General features: G+C 34.0%; 1 protein-coding gene across 4 annotated transcripts in view; it reads left to right on the plus strand.

Moving 5' to 3' along the window:
* The window catches only part of LOC117327071 (mitogen-activated protein kinase kinase kinase 5-like), a 75194-nt gene that overhangs the window by 27137 nt on the left and 34822 nt on the right, over nucleotides 1–13235 (plus strand). For 3 of the 4 annotated variants that reach the window (XR_004532567.1, XR_004532569.1, XR_004532568.1), the window contains 2 exons: nucleotides 4608–4677; nucleotides 10662–10745. Coding sequence is in view for 1 of the 4 variants with exons in the window: in XM_033883900.1 (XP_033739791.1) it covers nucleotides 4608–4677; nucleotides 5062–5097; nucleotides 8054–8128; nucleotides 10662–10745 (265 nt within the window). In the remaining 3 variants the exon portion in view is untranslated. Of the gene's footprint in view, nucleotides 1–4607; nucleotides 4678–5061; nucleotides 5098–8053; nucleotides 8129–10661; nucleotides 10746–13235 lie in introns of all 4 variants that reach the window. The other variant, XM_033883900.1, reaches the window with a different exon arrangement.

A 13235-nucleotide genomic window follows, 5' to 3' on the forward strand; every position in this document is an offset into this window, starting at 1 on the left:
ACCAGTCTGTGAGACTCATAGCCTCCCCATACTAGGAACATCACCCCTATACACCAGTCTGTGAGACTCATAGCCTCCCCATACTAGAAACATCACCCCTATACACCAGTCTGTGAGACTCATGGCCTCCCCATACTAGGAACATCACCCTATACACCAGTCTGTGAGACTCATGGCCTCCCCATGCTAGAAACATCAACCTATACACCAGTCTGTGAGACTCATAGCCTCCCCATACTAGGAACATCACCCTATACACCAGTCTGTGAGACTCATGACCTCCCCATACTAGGAACATCACCCCTATACATCGGTCTGTGAGAATCATGACCTCCCCATGCTAGAAACATCACTCTATACACCAGTCTGTACACCGGTCTGTGAGACTCATAGCCTCCCCATGCTAGAAACATCACTCTATACACCTGTCTGTGAGACTCATAGCCTCCCCATGCTAGGAACATCACCCTATACACCTGTCTGTGAGTCTCATGGCCTCCACATGCTAGAAACATCACTCTATACACCAGTCTGTACACCTGTCTGTGAGTCTCATGGCCTTCCCATGCTAGAAACATCACTCTATACACCAGTCTGTACACCTGTCTGTGAGTCTCATGGCCTCCACATGCTAGAAACATTACTCTATACACCAGTCTGTACACCGGTCTGTGAGACTCATAGCCTCCCCATACTAGAAACATCACCCCTATACACCAGTCTGTGAGACTCATAGCCTCCCCATACTAGGAACATCACCGTATACACCAGTGTGTGAGACTCCCGTCCTCCCCATACTAGGAACATCACCCCTATACACCAGTCTGTGAGACTCATAGCCTCCCCATGCTAGGAACATCACCCTATACACCAGTCTGTGAGACTCATAGCCTCCCCATACTAGGAACATCACCCCTATACACCAGTCTGTGAGACTCATAGCCTCCCCATACTAGGAACATCACCCCTATACACCAGTCTGTGAGACTCATAGCCTCCCCATACTAGGAACATCACCCTATACACCAGTCTGTGAGACTCATGACCTCCCCATACTAGGAACATCACCCCTATACATCGGTCTGTGAGAATCATGACCTCCCCATGCTAGAAACATCACTCTATACACCAGTCTGTACACCGGTCTGTGAGACTCATAGCCTCCCCATGCTAGAAACATCACTCTATACACCTGTCTGTGAGACTCATAGCCTCCCCATGCTAGGAACATCACCCTATACACCTGTCTGTGAGTCTCATGGCCTCCACATGCTAGAAACATCACTCTATACACCAGTCTGTACACCTGTCTGTGAGTCTCATGGCCTTCCCATGCTAGAAACATCACTCTATACACCAGTCTGTACACCTGTCTGTGAGTCTCATGGCCTCCACATGCTAGAAACATTACTCTATACACCAGTCTGTACACCGGTCTGTGAGACTCATAGCCTCCCCATACTAGAAACATCACCCCTATACACCAGTCTGTGAGACTCATAGCCTCCCCATACTAGGAACATCACCGTATACACCAGTGTGTGAGACTCCCGTCCTCCCCATACTAGGAACATCACCCCTATACACCAGTCTGTGAGACTCATAGCCTCCCCATGCTAGGAACATCACCCTATACACCAGTCTGTGAGACTCATAGCCTACCCATACTAGGAACATCACCCCTATACACCAGTCTGTGAGACTCATAGCCTCCCCATACTAGGAACATCACCCCTATACACCAGTCTGTGAGACTCATAGCCTCCCCATGCTAGGAACATCACCCTATACACTGTTCTGTGAGACTCCCGTCCTCCCCATACTAGGAACATCACCCCTATACACCAGTCTATGAGACTCATAAACTCTCCATGATAGTAACATCACCCTATACACTTTTGTGAGACCAGGACTCGAACCCAGGACCTCCAAACTTTAGACTGACACTCTAACCATATAGCCAACTAGCTACCACACACATTCCCGTCTAGTTCCACTCACTACAGCTCTGTCATAGGGATACTACTTTAAACAACTGCCATGTGGATATTAGTTTAAACAAGGACTGCTGTATTGAAATTTTAATGTGGCTTATCAACATCGGCCATCTTGGATAACATAACCTGCAATTATTTCCTTGATATCAGTTCTGAAAGAATTAAGGCTGACTTAATGTCCTTGTGTGAAGGTCTTGAATTCCTTATTAATTTTTGGGACTTCTATGTTTCTGGGTCACTTAACATAGGACTAATGTATTAGTGTATTCAAGTCCTGAGGATCAGAGAATAATTTGAAAGGTAAACCATTTGCTCTTCTTTTTTTTAACATACTGGTAGCAACAAGTATTACTGAGTAACTGGAGTCAAATGTAAGATAAATTTAACTAGATCTAGACTTAAGTTAAACATTTACTGATGAAATATTTACTATCCCAGATATAACATTTAATTAGCTCGAAATTGTGTTATTGTTAATCTCTATGTATCTAAACTACATATCAAGGCCAAGGTCATTGTCAAGGTCATGGAGCTGTGAAACAAGACAAAAATAAGTTTCAGCTCCTCAATACACATATGATGATCCAAAATCTTTTAATCTTGATATTTTTCATGATGCCAATGAATGAACGAATTTTTTGAAGTAAATTTAAAAAAGTCTACTCAATATCTGTATAATACTCCAAAGCCCCTTACCCTCTTCATATATATAAATCAAGTCTGTGTGTTGCTCTGTATTCTGCTAGCTGTATAATTTATGTGGATAATTATTTTCTGGTGAGCTGCATGTGGTCCCTGTTATGTGTCGGCCATTAGACACAGGCTTGTTACTGACTGGATAAGGGATTGTCGAACGACAGAGAAACAGATTTAAAAGCCATGCATAAAGGAGTTGACTGTCTTGGTGGGAAATGTGCTATAAAATTGCTCATTTGATTTGAAAAAACAAACATACTTTATCTTTAAAAATTGACATAGTGTGCTAATAAAATAATTGGAGATGATTATTTTTTTTTAATAGGATTTTTGACAAAATAAGGGAAATTGTGGAAAAAAAAACCCAATGAAATATTCAATAATATTGTTTGAAGGCAATAACAATGACAGACACAGATGAATATGATATTTATATTTTGTGTAAATATTATTTATCATCATAATACAAATACTATATGCATGATATGTAAACACAGTATATACCTCTCTAACAGACATAAATGTAAAAAAAAAATCTTAGTTTTTTCATTTTGTTTATTTTTAGACACTGTAATTCTTAAAATAATTTGTGTATTTCCTTGGTATGTTAATTTGTAAGCATGTTTTTTTTTCTTGGTTTTGATGTTCCTTTAGGAGAACCAGAATTAGATCTAGAATTTAGAGTTTAGATCACCGAGGAATAGTTAATTTGATTAATATTAGTAAATAGATAATTTAATTTAACATCCAGTCTGTGATAAGATAAGGCCATTTTCCTCTGTGAAAATTTTAACTTTGTAAATTTCTAAATTGTATTGATAGTTGTCTGCATAGTTCATATATAACCCCTTTAAGTTATATTTAATTTGTTGTTATAAAAATGTACTTTGATTATAAATCCAATTTAATTAAATCAAAGGTGGTTTACACAATTCGAAAAAAATGGATATTAACAAAGATTTGAATCCAAAATTTTGAAAACTATCAGATATTAAATGTCATATGATTACTTTTGTGTCAATAAATTTTACTATGCTGTATTTTTTCAGGATTTTTTTTTTTTTAATACAAGGTCAGGGTCATTGTTCATGATAAGGTCAAGGTCACAATAAAAATTCATGTTTTAAATAAGTTTCCTGTCAGTTTGGTATGTACTGAGATGGTAGTAGCCTTTTGTTATTGTACTACACTGATTTGGATTCTTACTAAGGGTTACTATTTATAGTAACAGGTCTATGTCTTGAATAAATGTGCTATACTGAATTATATGTGGCTTTTAAAAGAAAATGGAGCAATTTATTAGAGGATTTCAAAGATTTAAAATAAGAAAATTTTATGAATCTATCTCTACAAATTTTTGGGGTACTCCTCAAGTGTTTTTAAAAACAAATTTCTGGAATTGAACTGATGTCAAGGTCATTTGGTAAATGCCAAGGTCACAGGGCAATTAACGTTTACAGTTTGCAATTAATTTCATATAAATAATACTAACTTGAATCTAGACTAAAAAACCACTGTATTTCAAACATGTAGAGATAGTCATTCTCATGCTACTTACTTTTATATCTGGGTGGACTAGAACTATCCTAACAGTGACAATATAGTTTCCTGAATCTTATTCTGAATCACACATGATGCATGGTAATAGCAAATGTATTTTAAGCCTCTTGCCTTTTATGTTGAGACATTTTACTATGATTGATCCAGTCCACCCAGTTACAAAAATAGATGCCGCATAAATAAGAAGTTATCCTATAGATGGCAGATGCAACCTTCCAGAATGGAGTCACATCTTATAATGACTGTTTGTATAATTGTAAAACAGGATTTAAAAAATAAGGAGCTTGGTCTCCTGAAAAGTGGTATTCTAGGAATTTGTAAATGTATAATTCTGGAATGTGTTTTTGATTTCAGTGCCTGCTGGGCATGAAACCAGGAATAGCAGCAAAAGTCCAATGAAGCTACATTTACCAAAGAAGAAAAGGTTTGTTAATTTACATACACAGCACCTTATACTTGTGGGTTGTATATCAGAATTTTGATGAAGGGAATGACCTGAAATGCCAAAGTCAATAGCATGATGGTATCCATTACAGAATTTTCTTAAACCTGCTTTTTTAAAAGAATTGTGTATAAGTAAAAATAAAAAGCAACTAAATATATATATTTTTCTTGCTTTGAAAAATTGTTTGATTTTAACATGATTAATAGGTATGCTTTTGTGAATTTTGGAATTTTTTTGCATAATTTCAAGTGTATTCCATTTGCGGTGGGCATGCTAATGTTTTAATCATGACTGTCTATAATGGGGGCTAAAATTTTAATCCACTTTAGCATTTTCTTTGACGTTTTGTTTGTAACCAATCAGATTAAGTATTGAGATACTCGGATCTGTAGCTAGGATGTAAGTATATGGTTGTTATGGAAACGCTTTGTTATTATTTTCCATTGGTATGCAGCAGTTGATCATTAAATCCTGTTAATTAATTAAAAGATACACTATTGTGTTTTTTTTGTTTTTTTTTATTTGTAATTGTTCAATTGTTCAATTTCCAAACAAGCATGGTGTGAATTTCATATGTTTCACCCATATTGCCTAAAAATCAAATTGTCTACAGAATTTGAAATTATACTTTGCATGTGTTCTGGCTATTAACAGTAATTGAATAATAAAACAGCATACCCTTGTCAGCTTAATGGCATGTAAGTTAAATTTTTAGGTGGACTTCGTGGAATTATAAAATTAATGGATAACGTCAAAATGAGACGTGAATGCTTTAGCAAGGGAAGTAACTCTAAACCAAAAATACCTTTTTGTTGTTACAGCAAAAAAAAAACTCATTTACAAATATGACTAATGCATTTATCCTAAGCTATGGAAGTTAAACTGGGTTGTTATTTATACACGAATAATTCAGTGTAGAGCTATTTTGAAAAAGTCTTGAAGAATTTCTTTGCTTTAGTAATGAAATGCACTGTTTTGAGAGTTCAAAAATGTTCATTTTTAGTTAAAGATGTTCAAAGCATGAAAAAATATACAAATAAAAAAATATATGATTAACCTATCTATTGATTCAGTATGAAAAATAACAAAAGCCATAAACCTCTTTGTTGGAGAAAATTCTTGGGAGAAAATTGCTAACTGTATTGTACAAAAACATTGAGTAATTTTGACCTTGGAGACAATTTCGACAGCTTTTGCATGTATTAAATGACAATTGATTAAATAAAACATTGAACTTAACAGTCAGGTGTAGGGTTGCTTTTTTTAATCCTTCCAACAACCAAAGTTTTTACACCAATCCTTAAAATTTCTCCACGAACGCAAATTTTTCACAAAATGAAAAACATTTTGAAAAGTTTGGTGTTCTGTTTCTCCTACCTGACATTAATTCTGTGTTATACTGTTATAATGACAAACAAAACACAGAAGTTTTACTTATGTTGATGATGCTGTATTGAAATACCAAATTGGGAAATAGTTAGGTGTTGTTGTTTTTTTTTTTTTTTGTAAACAAAACAGCAAAATTATTACCAATGGATTGAAAAGAGAAAATGAATAAACAAATAAGCGATAATGAGAGAACTTATAGGAGTATAAGAAATAATATTATTGTGCAATATATGTATAATGTTAAAATAATTAAATCTTACTTACAGCTATAATGACATTCATATTTGATATAAATCACATATATATGTATATGAATGTGTCATGTATCATGTTATTGTGATAATTTTACATTCTAAAATCATTAGTTTTGTTTAAAATTATTATCACGACTGTTTTTATCTAGCAATAAGCTGATGTTTGGTAATAAGCCCATTCATGCCTATTTCATTTCACTTCAATAATCCCACCCATATCTATTGCTGTTCAGTAAAAATGGTAACCTATTTCATTTGCCTGTAATAAGCCTATGCTTGCATGGTAATAATCTCATCCATATTTATTTCATTATCCTGTAACAATGTCCACCCCTAATTTGAGTCAATGTTCATATATTGGAGTCACTATAGGCTTATTACAGGATAAGTCCACCCCTAATTTGAGTCAATGTTCATATATTGGAGTCACTAGGCTTATTGCAGGATAAGTCCACCCCTAATTTGAGTCAATGTTCATATGTTGGAGTCACTGGGCTTATTACAGGATAAGTCCACTCCTAATTTGAGTCAATTTTCATATATTGGAGTCACTATAGGCTTATTACAGGATAAGTCCACCCCTAATTTGAGTCAATGTTCATATGTTGGGGTCACTAGGCTTATAACAAGATAAGTCCACCCCTAATTTGAGTCAATGTTCATATATTGGGGTCACTGGGCTTATTACAAGAAAAGTCCACCCCTAATTTGAGTCAATGTTCATATGCTGGAGTCACTGGGCTTATTACAGGATAAGTCCACCCTTAATTTGAGTTAATGTTCATATGCTGGAGTCACTGGGATTATTACAGGATAAGTCCACCCCTAATTTGAGTTAATGTTCATATGCTGGAGTCACTGGGATTATTACAGGATAAGTCCACCCCTAATTTGAGTTAATGTTCATATATTGGGAGTTACTGGCTTATTACAGGATAAGTCCACCCCTAATTTGAGTCAATGTTCATATATTGGGAGTTACTGGCTTATTACAGGATAAGTCCACCCCTAATTTGAGTCAATGTTCATATGTTGGGGTCACTGGTGGGGCTTATTACAGGATAAGTCCACCCCTAATTTGAGTCAATGTTCATATATTGGAGTCACTAGGCTTATAACAAGATAAGTCCACCCCTAATTTGAGTCAATGTTCATATATTGGGGTCACTAGGCTTATTACAGGATAAGTCCACCCCTAATTTGAGTCAATGTTCATATATTGGGGTCGCCCGACTAATTACAGGATCAATACAGGAACGTACATGATCAGGTGACTGAAACATGATGACTTGTATGTCAAAGGAAAATTTTGACTTTTGGGTCAAGCAGATGATCTTGTATTGTTATACAATTGCACATGATTATCAGATGTGATGAAGATCAATTATTTTGGAAAGCTGATTGAAAAGGCAGCTGATATATGATATGTATTTATGAATATAACATAGCAACACAAAAGACAAAAGATTACTATTTATAGTGACTTGTGCCCTTACTGGGGTTCAAACTTACCATCTACCTAATTGCTTAGCCAGAAATACCTGCAACTTATACCACCACATCACATCCATTAAAAAAAAAAAAATGTTATAAGGGCACTGTGCCCTGACATGATCATAGTTACAAACCGTATATTAGATGATATGAATACCTGGATCGACATGTATATACAAACATGGATTGTGGATAAGTACAAGCTGTTTGATTTTCAGCACTAAGCCAGTTGATGCTGCTCCGGAGAGCCCTAAAAGTCCCAAAATATGTTCACCAAAGAAGGACGAGAGATTGTATGTAAAGAGTGTTGTGAATATGTGTTTAGAATTGCACGGTCGTTAAAACACCTCCCTGCATGACAGTTCTCATGTGTCAATGTGTTGTTGTGAAAACAAAATATATTATTGGGATGAGAGGGACGCAATCCAAATGGAACATTTTTGTATTATAAATGATTTTTGTAACATTTGAAGACTCATCGATATCAAAATGGTAATATTTGGCTTTCTTAGTGTTTTTCTTTTATAATTTTAAAGAATCGGTTCAAGATATGATTCTAAACATGTTTTGAACCAAATATTGGTTCGTCAGGAAAATCCCAAGATACATAAAAGATTTATAACAATTATAAATTTAAAAAATAAATTTAAAAAAAAACTTTAATGATTGGGATATTCTTCCAAAACACAAATAATTTGTTAAAATTTTTGAAAGATTTATAGGCATTCCCCACATAATGATTGTTAATTTTTTTTTAAAGATTTAGAGACATCCATTTGGGGACAAAAGAAAAAAACGCGAGTAGGGGGCATGAAAATATAAACAAATTGATAAAATAAAGAAAAAATATTTGAGTAGTAAATTGATTGTTGCATTGAACATAAACTGATAATAGGTCTTTAAATTCAACTTGATGAAGAAAGATCGAATTTAAATTGTCATTAAGTTGTAGATTTTAAAGAGAGTAAGTGTGAAGAATAGCTCCTAAGATGTATACTTTCAATACATTTACACATTGTATTTTTCATGTTGGTGACTGTAACTGCTTCAGTTCATGCTTTTTGTTTTTGTATTTTGTTTAAATATCCCCTGTCCAATTATTTTTCTCCCTTTCCCACCTTCAAAACACTTCCTTTTGTTAGTATTCATTTCCTTTGGCTTGAGGAATTCCATGTGTGTTGGTGGTGGTTGGGGGGGGATTAGCCATCATAGATATCGTCCATATAGAAATTGTAAATTTAAGGATACCTACAAAGAGAATTCCAAATATCATTGATTGAAAGGAAATCAGAACTATTGGCTTAGGAAATGGAATTCAGGTTCCAATAACAACCATTTGAGATCCCCACCTCCCTATCCAAATGCAAAGATACTTGAGATTTCATTGACATACTCTGATTATCAGAATTTTATAAAAAAAAAAAATATGCTGTCTCAATTCTGAACGAGAATATCAGTATTGAAATGTCCAGCAAAGAGATTGTTTCTCAAATGAGGAAGAAAGCGTATTTGTCTTTGATAATGTGATGTGAGGTCATAGTCTCAATTTGATTCTTAACCGAGAATGTCATTATTGAAGTAGATTGTCTCTCAAGTGAGAAAGGAGGTGCATTTGTCTTTGATATTGTGATGGCAGGTCATGATCACAGTCTCAATTCTTAACGAGAATGTTGATATTGAATTAGATTGTCTGTCAAGTGAGAAAGGAAGAAAGGAAGTTTATTACATTTTTACCAGTGAAATATCAAAAATTATTCATTCTATAAAAGTGATATTTTTCACTAGTGACAAATATCATATTTTTCACTAGTGACAAATATCATATTTTTCACTAGTGAAAAATATCACTTTTGCTGATTTGACCAATCAAATCAATGATTAGAAAATACCAAAATAATTGACCAATCAGAAAGCCCGACATATATGTCAGCACCTGGACAGGGGGAACTCCTTTTTTTGTATGCAAACTTTCGTGGTTAGGCCTAGTTAGCATGCGGGGTAGGTTTTTCGTTGATAAAAAATGTAATAAACAGAATATCTAACAGTGTTTCCAGTAATACCAAATATATTTCACTCGTGTGGCTAATATTTTGATATTTTTCACTCGTGCTGCGCACTCGTGAAAAATATCAAAATATTAGCCCCACTCGTGAAATATATTTGGTATTACTGAAGACACTGTTAGATATCCTCTATGTATTTGTCTTTGATATTGTGATGGCAGGTCACAGTCTCAATTCTTAACGAGAATGTTGATATTGAAGTAGATTGTCCCTCAAGTGAGAAAGGAAGTGTATAAGACTGACACCCTTCAGTATTTATTTTTTTATTTGTTTATGTAACCCCAAACAGCTTTAATATTGCCTGTGCACACTTGCTATGTCTACTTGAACATTTATGTATTGTATATTATCCCATGCACTGACAAGGAAACCATTTCTCCCCAGGTTGTGAAATTTGAATTTGTGTCCACTTTGATTGAAATAAGAGTTTTTTTGGATTAAGTGTTGATTTTTATGAAAGAATTTTGTCACTTTTTGGGGAAGCTCCCTCACATTAAGGGGAGATAACCGACTATTACTAGTTTCCATCATGGTCAGTCACCAAATATTTGGCCACCATGTGTGAAATTGTGACAAACCCCTTGTTGTAAAAGCAATTAAAATTGCTAAAAATTTACTGATCTAGTATTTTTTCTTAACCTTCTTCGAAGAAAGAGCAATGGTCAAGTCTTCATGTTGGTCAAGGTGCCGCTATAGTCAGATGTTTACTCTGGTCAAGGAATTTTAACAGGGTCATTATGCACTTCAATCTTGTTACTTCCAGAGATCGTGGTCGGTCACCCATGTCCAGTACGGGCAGCACTGACATGGAATTGGATGAAGACTTGGCTATGGTGGATGAGGAAAGGTAAGGATTTTATATGCTACCGTCAATTAAGTTATTAATAATTTTCACATGATATCGTTTCAAAATACAGGTAATTCATAAAAAAGCTTGTATTCCTATTTTTAGAAATTGATCTGATAATCATTTTAACACATGTACTAAAAAACATTATGTGTTATGTAACTAATTATTTTTATTTTGTTGCAGTGTAATTTTTACTGTAGTTATCTCCCCTTTTTGTACATTTTTTTTTAATTCACCTTTGTATCACCTAGACTTATTTTCACCAGTATTGTTTTGAATTCTAGTTTTGTTTACTTATTAAATATCCCAGTCTCCGTAACATCGCCACCGTATTTCCATCAATACTATGTGATTATAATCAGTAATATTTTCACTTTAGCTTAATTATGACAATTATTTCAATCTAAGCTAAAAATGTTAATTCATCACAAAAAATTGGTAATAATTGCAAAGAAATGCAAAAAAAAAACAATAATATGAAAAAAAAATATTCATCATTGTGTGTATTGAATAAAAAAATATTATTACTTTTATCTTTAAATCATATGTTCTACATATAAGTTTCCTTCATATAAAACAAATGAAAATTATACTGCACAAAATTAAAATATTATATATATACTACATGATTATTAGAGTATTTCTTTTCTGTGTGCACATACATTTAATGCCTTATAAATTAACAGCAATGAGTCTTGTCAGGCAATATAGAAATCAAATTCACATTCCTGGTAACATTCTTTAAAGATACGACTTTTAAAGTTTGTCAGTAAACTTTTTAAAAATTATAGCATCATCAAAAAGGTTTTTTTTGTTGTTTTTTTTTCAAATATTACTTATAAAGAATATTTGCTATGGGATTATGATGGTACCAATTTTCATATTTGACTTTTACTAAAATATGAAATTGATGTTACGTTTAAGATGTTTATGACATTTAAATTGGATTATAAACAATAATTTTCGAGATTTTCATGCCAGTATTAAATGTAAATGATACAGAGGCTGGAGTTTGTTGAGTTACTGTTTTGCTTTGCTTATCATGTTGGTCAATATTTAGTCACACCTGAATCCCAAGTAATAGCTTACCTTAGCGATATTTTTTTCCCGTCTATCCATCCGTTTTATTTGTCCAGTGGTTTGCCCCTGCCTTTAGCTTAGAGTTGGTAGGTGACAGGATGTTTTTATTTGTAAATGTTGCTGGTGTAAGCCCCTATAGCCATTACCTATATTAACATAGGATGCAATGACATTCATAGAGTTGTAAACGCAATGGTATCGGGTCATTTTTAGCCCACCATTCAAATCATCCTATGTCCATGGTCCATGGTCCGTCCATCATCTGTCCGTAGACAATCCTTGTTAGCACTATTTCTTGAGAGGTACCAGAGGGATATTACTCAAACTTTACAAGTAGGTTCCCCTTTGGACCTTGTTATGCTCGTTTAATTGTGAGTTTGAATGGGAAAACAAAATGGCTGACAGGGGGCCCACCTTGGATTTTGACAGTTGAAATTTGTTATTGATATATTTCAAAAAGTTCTTTTGAGATCTTTGTTAGAATTTATATGTAGGTTCTTCATTTATCAAATGATTAAGAGGAAGAAGGGAAAGAAGGGAAAAGTGGAGAAAAGATCTTACTTAGAACCGATAAAGATCATTCAATGACTGGTGTCAAGATCCAACTGGGATCTCTTGTTGTATGCTTCTTATAAATGGCTCAGTGCAGCATTTAAATGATGTTTGGCTGTTTTAGAGAAATAATCCGATACAAACACTCAACTTTCACAACTTCTAATACTTAACCTATGAGGTCCAGAACTTGATGTACATATCAACTTTTTGAAGAAATTTCTATTTTGTTTCTTTTCATCAACATCAGTAATATACAAATTGAAACGTTCAAAATCATTTTACTGTTTGAACATATATACACTCTTTGCAAAGAGCTTTTAAAACTTATTTGTAAATTTGTCAAAATCAGATCAAGAATTTCTGCAGGGTAAGTGACGTCTAATGCAGTGCATTACCTCCCCTTGGCTGACATACAATTATCTGTGATATGATGAAAAGATTGAAAATAATAAAAAGCACACAAGCTCCTACTAAAACTAAAAAATTATGTATATAGCTTAATAACTCACATTTTGTATGAAAGGTAGGAAAAAACCTATCTTATCTTAATGGCATGTCATATGTTTTCAAGAAAATTTTGAACTGCTGCATTTGGTGAAATCGTTATAAATACTAATTTAGAAATTTGGAATTAAAGTTATTCCTTTCACTAGTTGAGCATAACTTACATTATCTCACTGTGACAACTTGTGATGTCGTTTTTGTTTAATGTGTTAACATCGGTAACAGTATATATAGTCAGTGTGACTGACTTTTGGTGATAGGATGATAATTGCATGGAGTCTAACAATAGTAACATTTTAGATATTGGTTTGCATTGATGGCCATATTAGGGCGCGAGTAGAAATTTAT

The sequence above is a fragment of the Pecten maximus genome, chromosome 5 (assembly GCF_902652985.1).
Source record: "Pecten maximus chromosome 5, xPecMax1.1, whole genome shotgun sequence".
NCBI classification, from domain to species: domain Eukaryota; kingdom Metazoa; phylum Mollusca; class Bivalvia; order Pectinida; family Pectinidae; genus Pecten; species Pecten maximus.